The sequence below is a fragment of the Engraulis encrasicolus genome, chromosome 23 (genome assembly GCF_034702125.1).
Source record: "Engraulis encrasicolus isolate BLACKSEA-1 chromosome 23, IST_EnEncr_1.0, whole genome shotgun sequence".
NCBI classification, from domain to species: domain Eukaryota; kingdom Metazoa; phylum Chordata; class Actinopteri; order Clupeiformes; family Engraulidae; genus Engraulis; species Engraulis encrasicolus.
Window position 1 is genome coordinate 13,139,012 of NC_085879.1, and position 26,997 is coordinate 13,166,008.

At 43.9% G+C, this 26,997-nt stretch overlaps 7 protein-coding genes across 10 annotated transcripts in view; all 7 read left to right on the plus strand.

Moving 5' to 3' along the window:
- The window catches only part of LOC134440135 (protocadherin gamma-A2-like), a 138,298-nt gene that overhangs the window by 38,390 nt on the left and 72,911 nt on the right, over positions 1-26,997 (plus strand). Inside the window, exon 1 of one of the 4 annotated variants that reach the window (XM_063190084.1) lies at positions 5,891-8,940. The exons of 1 other annotated variant lie outside the window; for it this stretch is intronic. In XM_063190084.1, the coding sequence (XP_063046154.1) occupies positions 6,547-8,940 (2,394 nt within the window). In that variant the 5' untranslated portion in view covers positions 5,891-6,546. Of the gene's footprint in view, positions 1-5,890; positions 8,941-16,437; positions 19,102-22,459; positions 25,246-26,997 lie in introns of those variants that run through there. 2 more of the 4 variants (XM_063190082.1, XM_063190086.1) reach the window with 2 other exon arrangements.
- On the plus strand, positions 66-3,120 carry LOC134439735 (protocadherin gamma-A11-like). The gene has a single exon (XM_063189647.1). The coding sequence runs from the start codon at positions 92-94 to the stop codon at positions 2,522-2,524; it is 2,433 nt and encodes an 810-aa protein (XP_063045717.1). The 5' UTR covers positions 66-91; the 3' UTR covers positions 2,525-3,120.
- LOC134440652 (protocadherin gamma-A6-like) lies at positions 3,178-5,706 on the plus strand. Its single transcript, XM_063190776.1, has 2 exons — positions 3,178-3,626; positions 4,914-5,706. Exons 1-2 carry the CDS (start codon positions 3,301-3,303, stop codon positions 5,704-5,706), a joined length of 1,119 nt encoding a protein of 372 aa, XP_063046846.1. The 5' UTR covers positions 3,178-3,300.
- LOC134440653 (protocadherin beta-16-like) lies at positions 9,787-12,520 on the plus strand. Its single transcript, XM_063190777.1, has 3 exons — positions 9,787-10,132; positions 11,420-12,178; positions 12,485-12,520. Exons 1-3 carry the CDS (start codon positions 9,788-9,790, stop codon positions 12,518-12,520), a joined length of 1,140 nt encoding a protein of 379 aa, XP_063046847.1. The 5' UTR covers position 9,787.
- LOC134439535 (protocadherin gamma-A5-like) lies at positions 13,422-16,058 on the plus strand. Its single transcript, XM_063189434.1, has one exon. The coding sequence runs from the start codon at positions 13,486-13,488 to the stop codon at positions 15,910-15,912; it is 2,427 nt and encodes an 808-aa protein (XP_063045504.1). The 5' UTR covers positions 13,422-13,485; the 3' UTR covers positions 15,913-16,058.
- LOC134439623 (protocadherin gamma-A11-like) lies at positions 19,483-22,187 on the plus strand. The gene has a single exon (XM_063189529.1). It carries the CDS (start codon positions 19,761-19,763, stop codon positions 22,185-22,187), a length of 2,427 nt encoding a protein of 808 aa, XP_063045599.1. The 5' UTR covers positions 19,483-19,760.
- Positions 25,404-26,997, plus strand: part of LOC134440137 (protocadherin beta-16-like) — a 3,150-nt gene continuing 1,556 nt past the window's right edge. Inside the window, exon 1 of the mRNA XM_063190089.1 lies at positions 25,404-26,997. This exon is cut by the window's right edge and continues 364 nt beyond it. Coding sequence (XP_063046159.1) covers positions 25,777-26,997 — 1,221 coding nt within the window. The 5' untranslated portion in view covers positions 25,404-25,776.

Here is a 26,997-nt window from a genome sequence, read left to right on the forward strand (position 1 = left end):
GCGTCGTGCCTACAGTCATAGACGTACAGAACCAAAGGGGGGCCTTCTTTTTGGATTTTTTTTGTGCTTTGGTACCGTTGACAAAGAGAAAATGTCGGACTCCGTCGTCGTGTGGCAAGTACTGTTGGTGGCTTTGTTCTTGTGTTCCGTGACAGGGCAGGTCAGTTATTCTATTCCAGAGGAGATGTCAAAGGGATCTATGGTTGGAAACATAGCTCAGGATTTAGGTTTAGACTTGAAAAGGCTGAAAACAGGCAAAGCTCGTATTTACACCGAGGATAGTACCCAGTATATCGAGCTGAATAAAGACAGAGGGCTGCTGCTTATCCGGGAGAGGATAGATAGAGAGGCTTTGTGTGGGAAGAAGACGCCATGCGCTCTGCACTTTCAGATTATTCTGGAGAACCCAGTGGAATTGTATACAGTTAATGTTGAAATCACAGACATAAACGACAATCCGCCGATGTTTGAAAAGAATGAAATGAAATTTAAAATAAGTGAGTCAGCAGTTATCGGGGCGAAATTTGTATTAGGGAGGGCTAACGATGCAGATGTTGGTGTAAATGATCTTCAAAGCTACCACTTAAATACGAATGATAATTTTGAGCTGAAATTAAAAAGTCAGCCAGACGGTCAGAAAAATGTCGAGATGGTTTTACAAAAACCTTTAGACCGAGAGAAAGAAGATACACTGGCATTGATCTTAACAGCGCTCGATGGGGGAGACCCACAGCTATCTAGTACTGCACAGATTGTTATTGCGGTCTTAGATGTCAATGATAACGCACCTGTTTTTACGCAGCCTATATACAGGGCTAGTATAATGGAAAATGTGCCCAAAGGCACCGTTTTAACAACAGTCTCTGCTTTAGATGATGATAAGGGCTCTAATGGTGAAATTACATATGCCATTATTAATACTGTGGATGAAACACGAGACATGTTCGAGATTGATGAAAAAAGCGGAATCCTGAAGTTGAAGGGAGCAATTGATTTTGAGAAGTCACGTCATTATCAGATACAAGTGCAGGCTAGTGACGAGGGTGGGCTAACTGATTCTTGTAAAGTGCATATAGACGTGTTAGACACCAACGATAACGCACCGTCTATCAATATCATAACCATGTCAAATGTCATAAGCGAGGACTCCAAACCGGGTGTTGTAGTTGGCATGTTTAAAGTGCAGGACCCAGATTCAGGAGATGACGGGCGAGTCGAGTGTCTGACCCAAGACAATTTACCATTTACTCTAAAAACAACAGCAAATGGGTTTTACAGTCTGGTTACGGATGATGAGTTAGACAGAGAGAGGAACGCGATGTATAATATCACAGTGACGTGTAATGACGCAGGAATGCCGTCACTGTCAGGCAGCATCAGTCTCTCTCTGCAGGTGTCAGACGTCAATGATAACGCTCCCATGTTTGAAAAAAGCTCATATCAGGCTTCAGTTGTAGAAAACAACACACCAGGAATCTCTGTTTTTAGAATATTAGCTAAAGACGCAGACTGGAACCAAAATGCACGAGTGACTTATATTTTAGAGGACACCACTATTAACGGAGTGTCAGTCTCATCTTTCGTGTCTGTCAACGCTGAGAGCGGTGTCATAAGTGCTCTGCGCTCTTTTGATTATGAGCAGATTAAATCTTTCCAATTCCGTGTAAAAGCGCAGGATGGTGGATCCCCTCCACTCAGTAGTAACGTCAGCGTCGTAATAAACATTCAAGACCAAAACGATAACGCACCACAGGTCTTATATCCAGTACAGACTAGTGGTTCAGTAGTAGCTGAGATTGTGCCTCGTTCAGCAGATATAGGCTATATGGTCACTAAAGTGGTGGCTGTGGATGTGGACTCTGGTCAGAATGCCTGGCTCTCTTATAAACTACAGAAAGCGACAGACAGGGCTCTGTTTGAAGTGGGCGCACAGAATGGAGAAATAAGAACCATCAGACAGGTCACTGATAAAGATGCTGTGAAGCAAAAGCTCACTGTTGTAGTGGAGGACAACGGACAGCCCTCTCGCTCTGCTACAGTGAATGTCAACGTGGCTTTAGCTGACAGCTTTCCAGAAGTGCTCTCCGAGTTCACCGACTTTGCGCACGACAAGGAATACAACGACAACCTGACTTTTTATCTAGTCTTGGCGCTTGCTGTTGTGTCGTTTCTCTTCATTGTATCCGTTATAGCCATACTGTCAGTGAAGTGCTACAGATGGAGACGTGAGAGGATGTTTTATAAATCAAATGGACAGCTCCCGGTTATTCCATACTACCCACCACTTTACGCAGACGTCGGAGGAACTGGTACTTTGCAGCACGTGTACAACTATGAACATTACAGAACAACAGACTCCAGGAAGAGTGATATGAAGTATGTCAGACCTTGCGATCAAAGTATCCTCAGTCTGGATAACACTGATATACAGACGCTGCCGCATGCGCACAACGAAAAACTGATAGACGATTCAGGGGACCAGGTAAGAATTAGCCTTTTTTCCCCTTACCCATCATATTGCTAATATACCATAATACTTTTTTGAGTGTTGATTCAACACTCGGTTAGCTCCAGAACTGGTGAGTGAATGTGGGAATATGTATGTGCATTTGAAAAAACTTTGAGGCAACTATATAGTTGTGATATATAAATACGCGTTGTTGTTGTTGTTGTTGTTGTAGGGTTATTTTATTGGTTGTTCGAATCTGTTGATGGCAACAGATGAAATGCTTTCCAAATCGCTGGCCGTGGTCCTGAATGCGCACTGTGGGCAGACCGCAAACCATTGTCGGTGGAAGCTCGCGCACACCAGTGTCTCGTGCAAACACACACTGAAATACACACACCCTGTGTACTGACACGTTACCCTGGCTTTGTAATTGTATTTTGTACAATCAAAGTAGTTAAAACAAGAGTTCCATGGGTGGGCATTACTCTTTTGTCACATTCTGAAATTTCTCTACACCTTATATTGCTTGACTTGTATTAGGCCTGCTGTAGTTCACCAAAACAGACTCTGAGGGACGCTGTTGGTTAACCTTTTGGATTGTGAGCACATAAATGAACAGCCCCTCCCTTCCTTATGATGTCATGATATGACGAGACAGAGAAAGAAGTCAGGAATCGTCGCAGAGAAGAGCAAAAAAGAGGACACGGGCGAGCACGCAGATATTATGCTCTCGAATTCTGCTTTTACAAACGCAGAAATACACATTGTGCCTACAATAATAGACATAACAAACCAAAGGAGTACCTTCATTTTGGATTTCTTTGTGCCTTGGTACCGTTGACAAAGAGAAAATGTCGGACTCCGTCGTCGTGTGGCAAGTACTGTTGTTGGCTTTGTTCTTCCTGTGTGCTGTCCACGGGCAGGTCAGCTATTCTGTTCCAGAGGAGATGTCGAAGGGATCTATGGTTGGAAACATAGCTCAGGATTTAGGTTTAGACTTGAAAAGACTGAAAGCAGGCAAAGCTCGTATTTACACAAAGGACAGCACCCAGTATGTCGAGCTGAATAAAGACAGAGGGCTGCTGCTTATCCGGGAGAGGATAGATAGAGAGGCTTTGTGTGGGAAGAAGACGCCATGCGCTCTGCACTTTCAGATTATTCTGGAAAATCCAGTGGAGTTATATACAGTTAATGTCGAAATCATGGATATCAATGATAATCCTCCTATATTTGAAAATAATGGAATTAATTTTAAAATAAGCGAAACGGCTGTTGTCGGTGCTAAATTTGTTTTAGAGAGGGCGAGTGACGCTGACGTAGGCGTAAATGATCTACAAAGCTATTCTTTAGACGCCAATGATAATTTTGTACTGAAGTTAAAAACACAGCCAGATGGTGAAACATTTGTGGAAATGCTTTTACAAAAACCATTAGATCGAGAAAAACAAGATACACTGTCATTAGCATTGACAGCGGTGGATGGAGGGGATCCACAGTTATCCAGTACTGCCCAAATTCACATTACTGTGCTTGACGCAAATGACAATGCCCCAATTTTTACGCATCCTATATACAGGGCCAGCATTGCAGAGAATGCGCCCAAAGGCACAGTTTTAACAACAGTCAGTGCTTCGGACGCCGACCAAGGCTCTAATGGTGACATTATGTATACCATCGCGAAGACTAGGGCGGAAACGCGAGATATGTTTGAAATCGATACGAACACCGGAGTTCTGAAGCTTAAAGGAGCAGTTGATTATGAGAAGGCTAGACATTATGAAATAGATGTCCAAGCTAGCGATGAAGGGGGTCTAACTGATTCGTGTAAAGTACAAATAGATGTATTAGACACCAACGATAACGCACCAGCTATCAATATCATCACTATGTCTAATGTTATTGCTGAGGATTCAAAATCGGGTGTTGTAGTTGGCATGTTTAAAGTGCAGGATCCAGATTCTGGAGATGACGGACGAGTCGAGTGTTTGACCCAGGATAACTTACCATTTACTCTTCAGACAACAACAAATGGGTTTTATAGTCTGGTTACGGATGATGAATTAGACAGAGAGAGGAATGCAGTGTATAATATCACAGTGACATGTAATGACGCAGGAGTTCCGTCACTGTCTGGTAGCATCAGTCTCTCTCTGCAGGTGTCAGACGTCAATGATAACGCTCCCATGTTTGAGAAGAGCTCATATCAGTCTTCAATTGTAGAAAACAACACACCAGGAATCTCTGTGTTCAGACTATTAGCTAAAGACGCAGACTGGAACCAGAATGCCCGAGTGTCGTATATATTAGAGGACTCCACAGTCAATGGAGTGCCCGTCTCATCATTCGTGTCTGTCAACGCCGAGAGTGGTGTGATAAATTCTGTGCGCTCTTTTGATTATGAGCAGATTAAATCTTTCCAGTTTCGTGTAAAAGCGCAGGATGGTGGATCCCCTCCACTCAGTAGCAATGTCAGCGTCACAATAAACATTCAAGACCAAAACGATAACGCACCGCAGGTCTTATATCCGGTACAGACCACTGGTTCAGTGGTAGCTGAAATTGTGCCTCGTTCAGCAGATGTAGGCTATCTGGTCACTAAAGTGGTGGCTGTGGATGTGGACTCTGGTCAGAATGCCTGGCTCTCATATAAACTACAGAAAGCGACAGACAGGGCTCTGTTTGAAGTGGGCGCACAGAATGGAGAAATAAGAACCATTAGGCAGGTTACTGACAAGGATGCTGTAAAGCAAAAACTTTCAGTGATTGTGGAGGACAACGGACAGCCCTCTCGCTCTGCTACAGTGAATGTCAACGTGGCTTTAGCTGACAGCTTTCCAGAAGTGCTCTCAGAGTTCAGTGATTTTACGCACGACAAGGAATACAACGACAACCTGACTTTTTACTTAGTGTTGGCCCTGGCTGTAGTTTCATTTCTGTTCATCGTGTCCATCATAGCCATACTGTCAGTGAAGTGCTACAGATGGAGACGTGAGAGGATGTTCTATAAATCAAATGGACAGCTCCCCGTTATTCCCTACTACCCGCCACTTTACGCAGACGTTGGGGGCACTGGTACTTTGCAGCACGTGTACAACTATGAACATTACAGAACAACAGACTCCAGGAAGAGTGATATGAAGTATGTCAGACCTTGCGATCAAAGCATCCTCAGCCTGGATAACACTGACATCCAGACACTTCCGCATGTGCACAGCGAGAAACTGATTTATGATTCTGGCGATCAGGTGAGAATTTGATTTCCTTTTTTTCACTCATCATACTGTGCTTATATACGACTTAGTCAATTTTGGAGTGTTGACTCAACACTGGACCAAATACTATGAGTACTAAATGTGACTCGATGCTGAATTAGCACTTCAATATTTACTATGAACATGTATTTGTATTTTGCTTTGCAAACCAAGGCAGGCTCGCATGTGTCAATAGTGTTGCGTAGTGTAACGTGTACTGTGTGAGTTGTGTGAGTCTGTTGTTTGTATCAGATGAGTGAGTGTTTCCCAAATCGCTGGCCGCGGTGCTGAATGCGCACTGTCAACATAAGCTGCGCGCCCTGTCTCGCACGCGCACACACGCACAAACATACACACACAAACTTCTATGTACTGACACGTCACCCTGGCTTTGTAATTACTTTCTGAAAAAAACATAGTAGTTTAAAAAACATTCGTTCCATGTGTGGATTTGGGTGGCACTTTTACAACGCTATGGTCCTATCCTTTTCCCATATTCTGACATTTCTCTAATACATTCATTGCTTAACTTTTCGTATGTCTGTAGTTCACCAAAACAGACTCAGAGGGACGCTGTTGGTTAAGGTTTTGGATTGTGAGCACATAAATGAACAGTCCCTCCCTTCATTATGATGTCATGATATGATCAGACAGAGAAAGAAATCTGGAATCGTCGCAGAGTCGAGCAGGGAAAAATGACAAGGACGAGCCTGTGGATACTGTGGTCTTGAATCCAGTCTTTACAAACGTCGAGAAATACGTCGTGCCTACAAAAATAGACATACTGAAGCAAAGGAGTACATTTTTGGGATTTTTTTGTGCTTTGGTATCGTTGACAAAGAGAAAATGTCGGACTCCGTCGTCGTGTGGCAAGTACTGTTGTTGGCTTTGTTCTTCGTGTGTGTTGTGCACGGGCAGGTCAGCTATTCTATTCCAGAGGAGATGTCGAAGGGATCTATGGTTGGAAACATAGCGCAGGATTTAGGTTTAGACTTGAAAAGACTGAGAGCAGGCAAAGCTCGTATTTACACCAAGGATAGCACCCAGTATATCGAACTGAATAAAGACAGAGGACTGCTGCTTATCAAGGAGAGGATAGATAGAGAGGCTTTGTGTGGGAAGAAGACGCCATGCGCTCTGCATTTTCAGATTATTCTGGAGAATCCAGTTGAATTGTATACAGTTAATGTCGAAATTACAGATATAAATGATAATCCGCCTATATTTCAGAATAATGAAATGAAATTTAAAATCAGTGAATCGGCTGTTGTCGGAGCTAAATTTGTGTTAGAGAGAGCAAGCGATGCTGACGTAGGCATAAATGATCTACAAAGCTATTCATTAAATACTAATGATAACTTTGCGCTCAAGTTAAAAACCCAACCTGATGGTAGAAAATTTGTGGAAATGCTTTTACAAAAGCCCTTAGATCGTGAAAAGCAGGATACGTTGACATTAGTTTTAACAGCAGTTGATGGAGGCGACCCACAGTTATCAAGCACTGCCCAAATTCATGTCACTGTATTAGACGTAAATGACAATGCGCCCATTTTTACGCAGCCAATATACAAAGCAAGCATAGCAGAAAGTGCGCCAAAGGGCACATTGATAACAACAGTGAGTGCATCTGACGCTGATCATGGCACTAATGGCGATATTATGTATACCATTTCGAAAACTATGGATGAAACACAACATCTGTTTGGCATCGACGAGAAAACCGGGGTTTTGACGCTGACAGGGGCTGTTGATTATGAAAAGTCACGGCATTATGAAATAGATGTGCAAGCTAGTGATGAAGGAGGTCTAACTGACTCCTGTAAAGTGCAAGTAGATGTGTTGGACACCAACGATAATGCACCAGCTATCAATATCATCACTATGTCTAATGTTGTAAGCGAGGACTCAAAGCCCGGAGTAGTAGTTGGCATGTTTAATGTGCAGGATCCAGATTCTGGAGATGACGGGCGAGTTGAGTGCCAGACCCAAGACAATTCACCATTTGCTCTAAAAACGACAACAAATGGGTTTTATAGTCTGGTTACAGATGATGAGTTAGACAGAGAGAGGAACGCGATGTATAATATCACAGTGACGTGTAATGACGCAGGAATGCCGTCACTGTCTGGCAGCATCAGTTTCTCGCTGCAGGTGTCAGATGTCAATGATAACGCTCCCATGTTTGAGAAGAGCTCATATCAGGCTTCAGTTTTAGAAAATAATACTCCAGGAATATCTGTGTTTAGAGTGCTAGCTAAAGACGCGGACTGGAACCAGAATGCCAGAGTGTCTTATATTTTAGAGGACTCCACAGTTAACGGAGTGCCCGTCTCATCATTCGTGTCTGTGAACGCTGAAAGCGGTGTCATTAATGCTCTGCGCTCTTTTGATTATGAGCAGATTAAATCTTTCCAATTTCGCGTAAAAGCGCAGGATGGTGGATCCCCTCCACTTAGTAGTAATGTCAGTGTCGTAATAAACATTCAAGATCAAAACGATAACGCACCGCAGGTTTTATATCCAGTGCAGACTAGTGGTTCAATTGTAGCTGAGATAGTGCCTCGTTCAGCAGATATAGGTTATTTAGTTACTAAAGTTGTGGCTGTGGATGTTGACTCTGGTCAGAATGCCTGGCTCTCTTATAAACTACAGAAAGCGACAGACAGGGCTCTGTTTGAAGTGGGCGCACAGAATGGAGAAATAAGAACCATCAGACAGGTGACTGATAAAGATGCTGTGAAGCAAAAGCTGACTGTTGTAGTGGAGGACAACGGACAGCCCTCTCGCTCTGCTACTGTGAATGTCAACGTGGCTTTAGCTGACAGCTTTCCAGAAGTGCTCTCTGAATTCAGTGATTTTACGCACGACAAAGAGTACAACGACAACCTGACTTTTTATCTAGTCTTGGCCCTGGCTGTTGTGTCGTTCCTGTTCATCGTGTCCATCATCGCCATACTGTCAGTGAAGTGCTACAGATGGAGACGTGAGAGAATGTTTTGCAAGTCCAACGGAAACCTCCCTGTCATTCCATACTACCCGCCCCTTTACGCAGACGTCGGGGGCACGGGTACTTTGCAGCACGTGTACAACTATGAACATTACAGAACAACAGACTCCAGGAAGAGTGATATGAAGTATGCCAGACCTTGCGATCAAAGTATCCTCAGCCTGGATAACACTGACATACAGACGCTGCCGCATGCGCACAGCGAGAAACTGATAGACGATTCCGGAGATCAGGTGAGAATTTGAGGTTTTTTTAGACTCATCTGTGCTAATATGCGACTTGGTCAATTTTGGAGTAATGACTCAAGACAGGATCATACACTATGACAGCTAAACGTGACTCGGTGTTGAATTATCACTTCAAAATTTACTTTGTAAAGTTACATTTCGCATTGCAAACCAAGCAAGGCTTGCATATGTCAATGCTGTTGTTTAGGGTAACGTGTATGAGTTGTGTGAGTCTGTCGATTGTAACAGATGAGTGAGTGTTCTCCAAATCGCTGGCCGTGGTGCTGAATGCGCTCTGTGGACACAGACACACCAGTCCCGAGCGCGCGCGCGCACACACATGTACACACACACACACGCTTCTGTGTACTGACACGTTACCCTGACTTAGTAAGTATATTCTGAAAAATTAAAGTAGGTTTTGTTTTTTTGTTTTTGCTCAGTTTCATGCGTGGATATGTATATTATGTTTGCAACGCTATGGTACTGTGCTACTCTTTTCTCACACTGTAACATTTCTCTCTTACATTCATTGCTTGACTCGTGTGTCTGTAGTTCACCAAAACAGACTCTGAGGGACGCTGTTGGTTAACGTTTTGAGTTGCGAGCACATAAATGAACAGTCCCTCCCTTCATTATGATGTCATGATATGACGAGACAGAGAATGAAATCTGGAATCGTTGCAGAGAAGCGCAGAAAAAGGGACACCGGAGTGCGTGCGGATATTGTGCTCTCGAATTCTGCTTTTACGAACACCGAATGATACGTCGTGACTACAATAATAGAAATAGACTACAAAGGAATACCTTCATTTCGGATTTCTTTTTGCTTTGTGTACTGTCGACAAAGAAAATGTCGGACTCCGTCGTCGTGTGGCAAGTACTGTTGGTGGCTTTGTTCTTGTGTTCCGTGACAGGGCAGGTCAGCTATTCTATTCCAGAGGAGATGTCGAAGGGATCTATGGTTGGAAACATAGCGCAGGATTTAGGTTTAGACTTGAAAAGGCTGAGAGCAGGCAAGGCTCGTATTTACACCGAGGATAGCACCCAGTACGTCGAGCTTAATAAAGACAGAGGAGTACTGCTTATCAAAGAGAGGATAGATAGAGAGGCTTTGTGTGGGAAGAAGACGCCATGCGCTCTGCATTTTCAGATTATTCTGGAGAATCCAGTGGAATTGTATACCGTTAATGTCGAAATCATGGATATAAATGATAATCCACCGACATTTGAAAATAATGAAATGAAATTTAAAATTAGTGAGTCCGCTGTTGTCGGGGCTAAATTTGTGTTGGAGAGGGCGAGCGATGCTGACGTAGGCGTAAATGACCTACAGAGCTATTTATTAAATACTAATGACAACTTTGTGCTCAAATTAAAAGCCCAGCCTGATGGTAGAAAAAATGTAGAAATGCTTTTACAAATGCCCCTAGATCGAGAAAAGCAAGATACTTTGACATTAGTTTTAACAGCAGTGGATGGAGGGGATCCACAGTTATCCAGCACTGCCCAGATTCACGTTACTGTCCTTGACGCAAACGACAATGCACCTGTTTTTACGCAGCCAATATACAAAGCAAGCATTGCAGAAAATGCATCAAAAGGGACAGTTTTAGTCACCATCAGTGCATCAGACGCTGATGAAGGCTCTAACGGCGATGTCACATATTCCATAGCCAAAAGCATGGATGAAACACGACATATGTTTGAAATCGCTGAGAAAACTGGGGTTTTGAGTTTGAAAGGGGTTATAGATTATGAAAAAGCACGGCACTATGAAATTGATGTTCAAGTTCGGGATGAAGGGGGTCTGACCGATTCGTCTAAAGTGCAAATAGATGTATTAGACACCAACGATAACACACCAGCTATCAGTATCATCACTATGTCCAATGTTATTGCTGAGGATTCAAAACCGGGTGTTGTAGTTGGCATGTTAAAAGTACAGGACCCAGATTCTGGAGATGACGGGAGAGTCGAGTGCCTGACCCAAGACAATTTACCATTTAGTCTAAAAACGTCGACAAATGGGTTTTACAGTCTTGTTACGGATGATGAGTTAGACAGAGAGAGGAATGCAGTGTATAATATCACAGTGACGTGTAATGACGCAGGAATGCCGTCACTGTCCGGCACTATCAGTCTCTCTGTTCAGGTGTCAGACGTCAATGATAACGCTCCCTTGTTTGAGAAGAGCTCATATCAGGCTTCAATTTTAGAAAACAACACTCCGGGAATTTCAGTTTTTAGAGTATTAGCTAAAGACGCAGATTGGAACCAGAATGCTCGAGTGTCTTATATTTTAGAGGACTCCGCAGTCAATGGCGTGTCCGTCTCATCATTCGTGTCGGTCAACGCAGAGAGCGGCGTCGTAAGTGCTGTGCGCTCTTTTGATTATGAGCAGATTAAATCTTTCCAATTTTGTGTAAAAGCGCAGGATGGTGGATCCCCTCCACTCAGTAGTAATGTCAGTGTCGTAATAAACATTCAAGATCAAAACGATAACGCACCACAGGTTTTATATCCAGTTCAAACTAGTAGTTCTGTGGTAGCTGAGATTGTGCCTCGCTCAGCTGATATAGGCTATCTGGTCACTAAAGTGGTGGCTGTGGATGTGGACTCTGGTCAGAATGCCTGGCTCTCTTATAAACTACAGAAAGCGACAGACAGGGCTCTGTTTGAAGTGGGCGCACAGAATGGAGAAATAAGAACCATCAGACAGGTGACTGATAAAGATGCTGTGAAGCAAAAGCTCACTGTTGTAGTGGAGGACAACGGACAGCCCTCTCGCTCTGCTACTGTGAATGTCAACGTGGCTTTAGCTGACAGCTTTCCAGAAGTGCTCTCTGAGTTCAGTGATTTTACGCACGACAAAGAATACAACGACAACCTGACTTTTTACTTAGTGTTGGCCCTGGCTGTAGTTTCATTTCTGTTCATCGTGTCCATCATAGCCATACTGTCAGTTAAGTGCTACAGGTGGAGACGTGAGAGGATGTTTTATAAATCCAATGGGCAGCTCCCGGTTATTCCATACTACCCGCCACTTTACGCAGACGTTGGGGGCACTGGTACTTTGCAGCACGTGTACAACTATGAACATTACAGAACAACAGACTCCAGGAAGAGTGATATGAAGTATGCTGTACCTTACGATCAAAGCATCCTCAGTCTGGATAACAGTGAAGCTCACACTCTCCCGCATGTACGCAACGAGAAACTGATAGACGATTGTGACGACCAGGTGAGCGATATGATCTACAATATATTTTTTCCACCGCGAACGTTTTTTTTTTCATATAGTGTTTAACAGTTTCAACAGCAGATTGGCTATGTATAAATAAATAATAGACTGTGTTATGGTTATTAATTTCAATAGCAGTTATGTACTTAGTTTTAATCTGAATTCAACAGTCAGCCACTGCCCCATGGGCACAGTAAGAAACTCATTGAGGACACTGACAAGTTGAGAGTGTGGGAAATGGGTTGCAAATAATTACGTTCTGTAATAATGATAGTCCTGTAATATATCCATACAGGCTTTACACAGTTTCAGACCGAAATTTTCTTCAGCGAAGACCGATGATGTGTTTGCACCTGTGGCAGTAATGGAATCATTTTCTCCAGTACTTTTTTCATGTTGGTGACCTACAATATTGATTGGTTTTGAACCAGTCGTGCATGCTCTAATTTGCGATAAGAAATATGGCAAGTATATCTGCAAAATTACCAACTAAGAATTAATGCAGTTGTTGGAGTAAACGTGTACGATTGTTGTGTCACTGGCCCTGGTGCTGAATTTATCAGTTCACTTGAATAGTATGTGCACATTGCACTTAATTTTGAGAGTTTGTTGTATACCATTCTTAGGATGATTTGAAAGATTGCGCACGTTTCAAGAGTTGTATTGACACCTCTGTTTGGTCGCTAGCCTTGGTGCTGAATGTAGTTGAATGTAGTTGTAGCGGTTGTGCTGAAACAACTTGAACCTCTACAGGTTCGTTCTGTGTGCTCCCCTCTCTGTCTGTCTCTCTGTCTGTCTGTCTGTCTGTCTCTTTCTCTCGCTCTCTCTCACTCACACACACACTCACTCTCACACACACACACACACACACACACACACACACACACACACACACACACACACACACACACACACACACACACACACACACACACTTATGGATGTTTCAATCACCGTGCATTTATTTATATTGTCGCCTGACTTATACATAGGCAGGCGTACTATGTGTAATGAGATGAATTGGACTGTAAGTGCCGCTGTTGACCATGGCTTAATATGTCCCTGACACACTGCAGTGGTACCTCCCCAAAACGTCACGGTGGGGTGGACAAAAAGCCAGCTTTAGCATATCTATTTTGTCGTCGTAGAAAACATCGAGTCAGACACTTCCTTTGTTGCTAGAGGTGTTTTTTTTGCTGTTAAATCACAACGGTTTGGAAGACGATTTTGGAATATAGGAGTCACTTGCATGGATGCGTTTTGATGAGGAACAAACCTGTGTTTTGGATTAATCTCTGAAAAGGAAAATGTCTACCGGGACAATGGCGTGGGGCGTACTGGTATTGCTGCTTATTCACTGTCTGTGCTCGGTATATGGGCAGGTCAGTTACTCTATTCCTGAGGAAATGTCGAAGGGATCCTTAGTGGGTAACATAGTGCAGGATTTGGGATTAGATATCAAGCGATTGAAATCAGGCAAGGCTCGTATCTTTACGGGTGACCAGCCAGACTACATCGCGCTAGACAAAGACAGGGGAGTCCTTCTCGTGAAAGAAAGAATAGACCGAGAGGCGCTGTGCGGACAAACATCGCCATGCGCTTTGCATTTTCAGATCATTCTCGAGAGCCCGATGGAGTTGTACAGTGTAACGGTAGAAATTACTGATATAAACGATAACCCTCCCAGTTTTGAAAAGAGTGAGATGAAATTTGAAATAAGTGAGAATACTGCGGTCGGTGCCCGCTTTATGTTGGAGATCGCGGTTGATCCGGATGTTGGCACAAATGGGCTGCAATCGTACACCTTAAATCCTACCGATAATTTTAAACTGGAATTAAATCAGCAGCATGATGGTGTCAAGATAGTAGAAATGGTTCTTCAAACATCTCTGGACCGAGAAAAACACGAATATATGATGCTTCTCTTAACTGCAAATGATGGGGGAGAACCCCAGATGTCAGGAACAATTCAGATACATATACATATATTGGATGTAAATGACAATGCGCCAGCTTTTACGCAGAAAACCTACAAGGTGTCTGTGAGAGAAAATTCCTCCACGGGTACCCGGTTGACCACTGTGAGTGCCACTGACGCTGACAGTGGCTCAAATAAAATAATCACTTATTCTTTGTCACGAGGGACTGCGAGTATATCCAATATGTTTTCTGTAGACGGGAATAATGGAGAGGTGACATTGATGAGTCAGCTAGACTATGAAAAAGTGAAGAATTATCAGTTTTATGTCGAGGGCAGAGATGAAGGAGGGCTACTAGATTCGTGTAAAATCATCGTGGACGTTACTGATGTAAATGACAACAGTCCAGTTATCAGCACGATATCAAAATCCAGTGCTACGGCAGAGGATGCTCCGCTTTCTACAGTGATTGCTATGATAAGTGTGAATGACCCAGATTCAGACAGTAACGGTCAGGTGAGCTGCAGCCTAAGTGAACATATTCCTTTTGAGATAAAACCATCATCCAATCGTTTCTACAGCATAGTTACTGCCAGCGAGTTAGACAGAGAAACCAAGTCAGAGTACAATATCACAGTAACCTGCTCAGACGAGGGTGTGCCATCGCTTTCCAGTCGTGCAGACTTGTCTTTAAAAATAACTGATGTGAATGACAACGCCCCGGTGTTTGAGAAGAGCTCGTATGAGGCTTCTGTACTAGAAAACAATTCACCGGGCCTCTCCATTTTCACAGTCAAGGCCAGAGACGCAGATTGGAACCAAAATGCTCGTGTGTCTTACATACTAGAGGACTCCTCCAATAACGGAGTGCCCATGTCATCGTACGTGTCTGTTAACGCAGAGAGTGGTGTGGTCCACGCTGTGCGCTCCTTCGACTATGAGCAAATTAAAACTTTTACATTTCACGTCAAGGCACAAGACGGAGGCTCCCCTCCTCTGAGCAGTAATGTTAGTGTGAAAATTAGTATTCAGGATCAGAATGATAACGCACCACAGGTTTTATATCCAGTTCAAACTAGTAGTTCTGTGGTAGCTGAAATAGTGCCCCGTTCAGCAGATATAGGCTATCTAGTCACTAAAGTGGTGGCTGTGGATGTGGACTCTGGTCAGAATGCCTGGCTCTCTTATAAACTACAGAAAGCGACAGACAGGGCTCTGTTTGAAGTGGGCGCACAGAATGGAGAAATAAGAACCATCAGACAGGTGACTGATAAAGATGCTGTGAAGCAAAAGCTGACTGTTGTTGTTGAGGACAACGGACAGCCCCCTCGCTCTGCCACTGTCAACGTGAACGTGGCTGTGGCAGACAGCTTCCCTGAAGTGCTCTCTGAATTCTCGGACATGTCACATGACAAGGAGTACAATGACAACTTGACTTTTTATCTTGTCTTGGCTCTGGCTGTAGTGTCGTTTCTTTTCATCGTGTCCATCATAGCCATACTGTCAGTGAAGTGCTACAGATGGAAACGTGAGAGGATGTTTTATAAATCAAATGGACAGCTTCCGGTCATCCCATATTACCCACCCCTTTACGCAGACGTGGGAGGCACTGGTACTTTGCAGCACGTGTACAACTATGAACATTACAGAACAACAGACTCCAGGAAGAGTGATATGAAGTATGCCAGACCTTGCACTCAAAGCATCCTCAGCCTGGATAACAGTGAAGCGCACACTCTCCCGCATGTGCGTAACGAGAAACTCATTGACGATTGTGACGACCAGGTGAGGTCCATATATTTCCTCCATCGCTGATACTTTGCTCATATATTATTTAACAATAGCAGACATGTACGAAATATAAGATACCACCGACGTACAACCACTGACTGTTCATCATAGTTGAGTTTTTATGAATGTTAGTGGGAGAGAAACATGAGTGAACTGTTTTGTTATTGTCGTACCACCTCAGTGCAGTCGCTGGCCTTGGTCCTGAAAGATCTCTCTCTCTCTCTCTCTCTCTCTCTCTCTCTCTCTCTCTCTCTCTCTCTCTCTCTCTCTCTCTCTCTCTCTCTCTCTCTCTCTCTCTCTCTCTCTCTCTCACACACACACACACACACACACACACACACACACACACACACACACACACACACACTCACACACACACAAACACACACACACACCAGTATAGTGCTCGTTGTATTTATCTATACAAGTGCATGCTTGTTTGTATTTCAGTGTCCAGCTTTTTAATGTCGTGTACATTACTCACACACATACAATGGCAAAATAGCTGCGCCGTGTGTAGTGTTTCGGATTGGACTGCAAGTGCCGCTGTTGGCTTGTGTTTTGGGCAAAGCAGGCACATGTCACAAGTACCTCCTGGTGACGTCACGATATATGAGGAAAAATAACGCACCGCAGATCATTTTTAAGCCAGTCGAACATTGACTCTGATGTTATTTTCTATCGTGTTGGATGTACCTTATTCGTTTTCATATGCTGGACTTTGAAAGGTATCGGTAATCGGATATACTTGTTCCATTGAGGGCGGTTGTACTGGTGTGTATATCGACGCATGGTTCGGACATCTCTTTGAACAAAATGTCGACGAGGACAATGAAGCCGAGCGTGCTGTTGTTTGTCCTGATGCACTGCCTCAGCTTTGTGCACGGTCAGGTCAGTTACTCTATTCCCGAAGAAATGGCGACTGGTTCTTTAGTGGGAAATATAGCACAGGATTTGGGTTTGGATATTAGAAGGCTGAGGGCAGGGAAAGCTCGCGTTTTCACGGGGGATCAGGCGGAATATATTACGTTAGACACGAACAGGGGTGTCCTCCTTATCAAAGAAAGAATAGACCGCGAGGAGCTTTGTGGTCAGACGACGCCCTGTGCTCTGCATTTCCAAATAATTTTACAAACCCCAATGGAACTGTATAGTGTTACTGTAGAAATTATGGATATTAACGATAACCCTCCTAGCTTTGAGAAAGGTGATATGAATTTTGAAATAAGCGAAAATGCTGGAGTAGGTGCTCGCTTCATACTAGATATCGCGTTTGATCCAGATGTCGGCGTTAATGGTCTCCAAGGCTACAGTTTAAACCCAACTGATAATTTCCAGTTAAATTTGAAACGTCAGCAAGAAAGTGGGAAAATGCTAGAAATGGTTCTTCAGAAACCACTAGACCGAGAAAAACAAAAAGATATGGTGTTAGTTTTGACTGCGAGTGATGGGGGTGAACCGCAGATGTCAGGGACACTTGAAATACGAATCACCGTGCTGGATGCGAATGATAATGCCCCAGTCTTTACGCAGCACGTATACAGAGTTTCAGCCAGCGAACATTCACCAAAAGGGACCCGATTGACTACTGTGAGCGCCACAGACTCTGACGATGGCTCTAACAGCATCGTCACATATTCCTTGACACGAAGTACTGTTGGTACATCTGCTTTGTTTCAGATAGACAGGTACACTGGTGAAATAATATTGAAAGGAGACCTTGATTATGAGCGCGCGAAGAATCATGAATTTTATGTCGAGGGTAAAGACGAAGGGGGGCTTTCGGATTCTTGTAAAATAATAATTGATGTGGTGGATGTAAATGACAATAGCCCAGTCATCAGCACCATATCACAATCCAGCACGATAGCAGAGGATGCGCCCTCTGACACAGTCATCGCGATGATTAGCGTGAATGATCCCGATTCAGACAGTAATGGTCAGGTCAGCTGCAGCATTAATGAAAACATTCCTTTCGCCATCAAATCGACATCTAATCGTTTCTACAGCATAGTGACGGACAGCGAGTTAGACAGGGAGACTGATGCTGAGTACAACATAACAGTAACCTGCTCAGATGAGGGTGTGCCATCCCTCTCGCGTCGTGCGGACTTGTCTTTAAAAATTACTGATGTAAATGACAACGCCCCGGTGTTTGAAATGAGCACATATGAGGCTTCTGTATTAGAGAACAATTCACCGGGCCTCTCCATTTTCACAGTCAAGGCCAGAGACGCAGATTGGAACCAAAATGCTCGTGTGTCTTACATACTAGAGGACTCCTCCAAAAACGGAGTGCCCATGTCATCGTATGTGTCTGTTAACGCAGAGAGTGGTGTGGTCCACGCTCTGCTGTCTTTCGATTATGAACAAATTAAAACCTTCACATTTCACGTCAAGGCACAAGATGGAGGCTCCCCTCCTCTTAGCAGTAATGTTAGTGTGAAACTTATTATTCAAGACCAAAACGATAACGCACCGCAAGTCTTATATCCAGTGCAGACCAGTGGCTCAGTGGTAGCTGAGATTGTGCCTCGCTCAGCGGATGTTGGCTACCTTGTCACTAAAGTGGTGGCTGTGGATGTGGACTCTGGTCAGAATGCCTGGCTCTCTTATAAACTACAGAAAGCGACAGACAGGGCTCTGTTTGAAGTGGGCGCACAGAATGGAGAAATAAGAACCATCAGACAGGTGACTGATAAAGATGCTGTGAAGCAAAAGCTCACTGTTGTAGTGGAGGACAACGGACAGCCCTCTCGCTCTGCTACAGTGAATGTCAACGTGGCTTTAGCTGACAGCTTTCCAGAAGTGCTCTCTGAGTTTACGGAGTTTACGCGTGACAAGGAGTACAATGATAACCTGACTTTTTACTTAGTCTTGGCCCTAGCTGTAGTTTCATTTCTGTTCATCGTGTCCATCATAGCCATACTGTCAGTGAAGTGCTACAGATGGAAACGTGAGAGGATGTTTTATAAATCAAATGGACAGCTCCCGGTCATTCCATACTACCCGCCACTTTACGCAGACGTGGGAGGCACAGGCACTTTGCAGCACGTGTACAACTGTGAACATTACAGAACAACAGACTCCAGGAAGAGTGATATGAAGTATGCCAGACCTTGCAATCAAAGCATCCTCAGTCTGGATAACAATGAAGCGCACACTCTCCCGCATGTGCGTAACGAGAAACTGATTGACGATTGTGACGACCAGGTGAGCGATATTGTCTCTATATTTCCTCCATCCTCCATCCCTGATGTGCCTATTCTTTAACATATCAGTTTCAATAGCAGTTGTATATATAATATGCCCTGCAATGCATTATGGTCTTATCATTACACATAACAGAAACTTCTAATCGCTCACCAGTGTTGGGAACTCAACATTTTCTTTATGAGAACAATTGCAATGGCTATAGTAATACATGCATGAGTGGTTCTTGTCCCTTAGTACGGGTATATTGTCCACACAAGTTAAATAGCCAGGGATACACTTATAGCTTACATCACTATTGGAAATGCAATTATGAAAAGTTGAAATTTAATTGACACTATTTTCTGCTTCTGCTTTGTTCCTCTCATAGTAGAACCTAGCACATAAATGTGTAGTTCACCTGTTTGGACTCGCAGGGACGCTGTTGATTAGTAAATTGAAGCTAAGGGGAAAATAAAGAAGCAAACCCTCCCACACTGCATCATACATCGTCGAGGAGAGCAGTTGAGGGCAGACATTTGTGTTGTCGGCATGGACGCTACGGCATTGTATCTCTTTTGATCATTTTGGAATGCTAAACGATTTGGATTTACCTCCATTGGACTCATATTCTGTGGATATCCACGCGGTGATCAATTGGTATAGTTTTTGTCAAGAAAATGTCGAAGCAAGCAGGGATACGGCAAGTACTATTGTTCGCTTTGTTTCTCAGCTGTGGCATTGTGAGTGGGCAAGTAAGCTATACGATTCCGGAAGAAATGTCTAAAGGCTCTTTTGTCGGAAACATAGCGCAGGATTTAGGGCTTGATTTGAAAAGACTGCACGCAGGCAGAGCTCGCATTTACACCGGGGACGATGTCCAATACATCGCGCTGAACAAGGAGAGAGGAGTGCTTTCTATCAAGGAAAAGATAGACAGAGAGACATTATGCGGGCAAACCACACCATGCGCTCTCCGTTTCCAGATTATGCTGGATGATCCAATAGAATTCTACACAGTCACAATAGAGATTACAGATGTAAACGATAACCCTCCTTTGTTCAGAAAGAAAGAAATTGCATTTGAAATTAACGAATTGGCACAAACAGGGGCACGGTTTGTTTTAGACACGGCTGAAGACCAAGACGTCGGTGTTAATGGCCTTCAAAGCTATACCCTAGATCCGACAGATAATTTTATACTGAAACTACACAGCGAAACAGATGGTAATACGAATGTTGAAATGGTCTTACAGAAGTCTTTAGATCGAGAAAAGGATGACCATTTAACATTACTACTAACCGCGCTGGATGGAGGCGACCCGCAGCTGTCAGGAACAATGCAGATACAAATTAAAGTCACTGACGCAAATGATAATGCGCCTGTGTGTTCTCAGTCTGTCTATAAAGCTAGTGTGGCAGAAAATGCTGCCAAAGGTACTGTTTTGACCACCGTTACAGCCACAGACGCTGACCAAGGCTCATATGGCATGATATCATATTCCATCTCAACTGAGGCGGTCGTGTCATTGTTTGAGATAGACTCGGATACGGGTGTGGTGCAGCTAATTGGTGATCTTGACTTCGAAAAACAAAAACAGTATCAATTGAATGTCCAGGCTCGTGATCATGGAGGTCACACTGACATTTGTAAGGTTATGGTCAGTGTGAATGACGTCAATGATAATAAACCAAGCATTAGTATTATGACGAAATCAAATGCCATATCTGAAGATTCTAAAAAGGGCACTACCGTCGCTGTGCTTAACGTACAAGACCAGGACTCCGGGGAAAATGGCAAAATCCAGTGCTCAATAAACGATAATATTCCATTTTCTCTTAAATCGACATCAGATAATTTTTTCAGCCTGGTAGGCGATGGTGATTTAGACCGAGAGAGAGAGCCGAGTTACAACATCACTGTGACGTGCACTGATGAGGGAGTGCCTTCGCTCTCCAGTAACCTTAATCTCTATTTACAGATATCAGATGTAAACGATAATGCCCCCGTATTTCAAAATAGCCTTTATGAATCCTCCATTCCCGAAAATAACTCCCCGGGGTTATCGATATTCAGTATTAAGGCAAACGATGCAGACTGGAAGCAGAATGCGCGCATTTCATACATTCTGGAGGAATCCACTATAAATGGAGAGTCCGTTTCGGCATACGTATCTGTTCACGCTGACAGTGGTGTGATCCACGCAGTGCGCTCTTTTGACTATGAACAGATCAAATCTTTTCAATTTCAAGTTAAAGCTCAAGATGGTGGCTCGCCTCCCCAGAGTAGTAATGTGAGCGTAAAAATCAGCATTCAGGACCAGAACGACAACGCCCCTCAAGTGCTGTATCCGGCGCATACAGGTAGCTCTATTGTAGCTGAAATAGTGCCTCGTTCTGCAGATATAGGATATCTGGTGACTAAAGTGGTGGCTGTGGACGTGGACTCTGGTCAGAATGCCTGGCTCTCTTATAAACTACAGAAAACCCCGGAGAGGGCTCTGTTTGAAGTGGGTCCGCAAAATGGAGAAATAAAAATTATTCGCCAAATTACAGATAAAGATGCTGTAAAGCAAAAACTAACTGTTGTAGTGGAGGACAACGGACAGCCCTCTCGCTCTGCTACAGTAAATGTCAATGTGGCTCTAGCTGACAGCTTTCCAGAAGTGCTCTCTGAGTTCAATGATTTTACGCACTACAATGACTATGATGTCAACCTGACTTTTTATTTGGTCCTGGCATTGGCTGTTGTCTCGTTTCTCTTCATCGTGTCCATCATAGCCATACTGTCAGTGAAGTGCTACAGATGGAGACGTGAGAGGATGTTTTACAAATCAAATGGACAGCTCCCGGTTATCCCATACTACCCGCCCCTTTACGCAGACGCGGGAGGCACGGGAACATTGCAGCACGTGTACAATTATGAGGTGTGCAGAACAACAGACTCCCGTAGGAGTGATCTGAAGCCCATGCGAGCGTGCAGCCAAAGCATTGACAGCCTCAACACAACCGGAACCCTTACTCTGACTCATGCGCAAAGAGAAAAACTCATTATTGAGAACTTGGATGACCAGGTGAGGTTGCCTGAAATTTCTCTCTGTAACTGACTGTTCGTCATTGTTGAGTTTTTTTAATGTTATACAGAAATGTGTTATGAATGAACTATTTGGTTATCGTTATCGCACCAACTCAGTGCCGTCGCTGGCCTTGGTCCTGAAAGAAATAATTGTTTGGCGAGTTTGCCTCTCTCTCTCTCTGTGTCTCTCTCTCTCTCTGTCTCTCTCTCACACACACACACACACACACACACACACACACACACACACACACACACACACACACACACACACACACTTTAGTGCACTTTTTTATGAATATGCACAACTGCATCTTTTGGCATTTTTATGATCAACATATTCTTAATGGTATGTGTGCATTACGCACGCAATTACAAGGGCCGTGTAGACGTGTGTAGTGTTTCAGATTGGACTGCAAGTGCCGCTGTTGGCTTGTGTGTGAAAGCAGGCACATGTCACAAGTACCTCCTCTTGACGTCACAATACATGAGAGAAAAAGAACCCAGCATCGCAGATTATTTGTCAGCCAGGCGAACGTAAACTCGGATGTTATTTCCTTTCGTGTTGGATGTACATTCTTCATTTCCTATACGCTGGACATGGGAAGGCCGCAGTAATTGGATATACCCCATCCATTGAGGACGATTGTTTTGTCTTATAACCCACGCGTGAGTCGGACGTCTCTTTGAACAAAATGTCGACGAGGACAATGAAGCCGAGCGTGCTGTTATTTGTCCTGATGCACTGCCTCGGCTTTGTGCACGGTCAGGTCAGTTACTCTATTCCCGAAGAAATGGCGACTGGTTCTTTAGTGGGAAATATAGCGCAGGATTTGGGTTTGGATATTAAAAGGCTGAAGGCAGGGAAAGCTCGCGTTTTCACGGGAGATCAGGCGGAATATATTACGTTAGACACGAGCAGGGGTGTCCTCCTTATCAAAGAGAGAATAGACCGAGAGGGGCTGTGCCGTCAGACGACGCCCTGTGCTCTGCATTTCCAAATAATTTTACAAACCCCGATGGAACTGTATAGTGTTACTGTAGAAATTATGGATATTAACGATAATCCTCCTACTTTTGTGAAAAAAGATATGAAGTTTGAAATAAGTGAATATGCCGCAGTGGGAGCTCGGTTTATGCTAGATGTGGCAGCGGATCCTGACGTCGGTATAAACGGTCTCCAAAGCTACAGTTTAAATCCAACCGATAATTTTCAGCTAAATCTGAAACGCCAGCGAGAGGGAGCCAAAATGGTTGAGATGGTTCTGCAAAAGCCTCTTGACCGAGAAAAACAAAGGGACATGGTGTTAGTGTTGACTGCGAGTGATGGGGGTGAACCGCAGATGACGGGCACACTCCAGATACATGTAACAGTGCTGGATGCAAACGATAACGCTCCGGTTTTTACGCAGCAAGTATACAGAGTATCCTCCAGTGAAAATTCACAAAAAGGCACTCGTTTAACTACTGTAAGTGCCACTGATGCTGATGATGGGTCTAATAGCATAGTCACGTACTCTTTGTCAGGAAGCAGCGCTGGCATATTTGATTTGTTTGAAATAGACAGCCATAGTGGAGATATTATTCTGACTGGAGGCCTTGATTATGAGCTCGCTCGCAACCACGAGTTTTATGTCGAGGGCAAAGACGAGGGAGGGCTTTCGGATTCTTGTAAAATAATAATTGATGTGGTGGATGTAAATGACAATAGCCCAGTCATCAGCACCATATCGCAGTCCAGCACGATAGCAGAGGATGCGCCCTCTAACACAGTCATCGCGATGATTAGCGTGAATGATCCCGATTCAGACAGTAATGGTCAGGTCAGCTGCAGCATTAATGAAAACATTCCTTTCGCCATCAAATCGACATCTAATCGTTTCTACAGCATAGTGACGGACAGCGAGTTAGACAGGGAGACTAATACCGAGTACAACATAACGGTAACCTGCTCAGATGAGGGTGTGCCATCGCTTTCCAGTCGTGCAGACTTGTCTTTAAAAATTACTGATGTGAATGACAACGCCCCGGTGTTTGAGAAGAGCTCGTATGAGGCTTCTGTACTAGAAAACAATTCACCGGGCCTCTCCATTTTCACAGTCAAGGCCAGAGACGCAGATTGGAACCAAAATGCTCGTGTGTCTTACATACTAGAGGACTCCTCCAATAACGGAGTGCCCATGTCATCGTATGTGTCTGTTAACGCAGAGAGTGGCGTGGTCCACGCTGTGCGTTCCTTCGATTATGAGCAAATTAAAACTTTTACATTTCACGTCAAGGCACAAGATGGAGGCTCCCCTCCTCTGAGCAGTAATGTTAGTGTGAAAATTATTATTCAGGATCAGAATGATAACGCACCACAGGTTTTATATCCAGTTCAAACTAGCAACTCTGTGGTAGCTGAAATAGTGCCTCGCTCAGCAGATATAGGCTATCTAGTCACTAAAGTGGTGGCTGTGGATGTGGACTCTGGTCAGAATGCCTGGCTCTCTTATAAACTACAGAAAGCGACAGACAGGGCTCTGTTTGAAGTGGGCGCACAGAATGGAGAAATAAGAACCATCAGACAGGTGACTGACAAAGATTCTGTGAAGCAAAAGCTCACTGTTGTAGTGGAGGACAACGGACAGCCCTCTCGCTCTGCTACAGTGAATGTCAATGTGGCTTTAGCTGACAGCTTTCCAGAAGTGCTCTCCGAGTTCAGTGATTTTACGCACGACAAGGAATACAATGACAACTTGACTTTTTATCTAGTCTTGGCTCTGGCTGTAGTGTCATTTCTGTTCATCGTGTCCATCATAGCCATACTGTCAGTGAAGTGCTACAGATGGAAACGAGAGAAGATGTTTTATAAATCAAATGGACACCTGCCGGTTATTCCATACTACCCGCCCCTTTACGCAGATGCAGGGGGCACTGGCACACTGCAACACATGCACAATTTCGAGGTTTATCGCACGACAGACTCTCGAAAAAGCTGCCTGAAGTATGGTGGACCTGGTAGTGAAAGCATCGTTAGTCTGGATAACACTGGAACTTTGCAGGCAGCGCATAGAGAAAAGTTGATCAATGAAGATTTTGACGACGAGGTGAGCACACCTGTCTTGTTCCTTATCTCTAAGCATTTATGCTGTTGTGTTGTATTGAAATGACGTTACGAGTCTTGCTTTTGTGCACCTTGGTTGCATCTCACAATGTCGCATATGCCTACAGTGCATTTGCATCTGTATGCATCCTGATTGAAAGCTGATTCTGCATACATATTGGTGTTTAAGTGCAACAAATGTATACAAAAACGCAAATAATTTTATTTTGGCAAAGTAGTTGGCAGCATACAGTAATGCCCGATGGTGCAAAGACTTTTTCTGTTTTCTCTGACACGTATGAACAAAAGTGCGCATTTTAGTCAGAGATTTTTGCAGTTCATTATTTTGGACTCATAGCGCCGCTGTTGGCCAGCTAGTTGTAGTGAACCAATAAGATTGTGGCACAGACCAATTCCTCCTCTCATTATATTAACGCAGTCAGTCGAGGCAGAAGGGCGAGACAAAACAAGACGCATCAGGATATTGAAATCGTTCCTTATGGTTGGGATTTTTCACTGGGAGTGTTGATGTGGTATGTTCATTAACGTTTTGTCGAAGAGGATTGTGCTTCATTTTGGAATACGAGCCTTCGCGTCATTCTCTTTCACCGACGAGGGGAATACGCTGGGCAGAACAATGGCGTGGCAAGTAGCGCTGCTGTTTTTCTTCCTTCTCTCTGTCAGCTCGACGCACGGGCAGGCCAGCTACTCCATCCCCGAGGAAATGTCAAAAGGGTCTGTGGTCGGTAATATTGCACAAGATTTGGGTTTAGATCTGAAACGACTAAAATCGGGGAAGGCTCGCATCTATACCGGTGATAACACGGAATACATCGAGCTGAATAAGGACAGGGGGATGCTGCTGATCAAAGAGAGGATAGACCGAGAGGCATTGTGTGGCCAGGCGACGCCCTGCGCGCTGCATTTTCAGGTCATACTTGATAATCCTATGGAGTTCTACAGTGTTACAGTTGAGATAACTGATGTTAATGATAACGCACCGAATTTCAAAAGTAGTGAAATGGAATTTAAGATAAGCGAATTAGCTCTCCCTGGTGCTAGGTTTGTGCTAGGGAAAGCAATGGATTTAGACATTGGTACTAACGGTCTACTGAGTTATTCTGTTAAACCCGCAGATAATTTCGATCTTAAAGTACAAAATGAGGCTGATGGTGGACAGAATATTGAAATGGTACTTCAGAAGCCTCTGGACAGAGAAGTGAAAGATCATATCACTTTAATTTTAACAGCTAGTGACGGTGGTAATCCGAAACTATCAGGCACGGCTGAGATACAAATCACGGTGTTAGATGCTAATGACAATGCGCCTGTTTTTACGCAGGCTATTTATAAAACCAGTGTTGTAGAGAATTCTCCCAGGGATGCGGTTCTGACCACAGTAACTGCAAGTGATGCTGACCTGGGTTCCAATGGCAAAATAGCTTATACCATAACAAACAAAGCAGACGGCATTTCTGAACTATTTAGCATCAACGAGTCAGATGGAGAAATAAAAGTCATCGGTGATATCGATTTTGAAAAAGTTCAGCGTTTTGAAATACACATACAAGCGAGTGACGAAGGAGGGCTGTCGGATTCGTCTAAAGTTATTGTGGATGTAGTGGACATAAATGATAACAGACCAGTGATTAATGTGATGTCTAAATCGCCCGTGCTCTCCGAGGATGCCAAACCGGGCACAGTCATAACAATGATTAATATTCAGGACCAAGACTCGGCAGCAAATGGCAAGGTG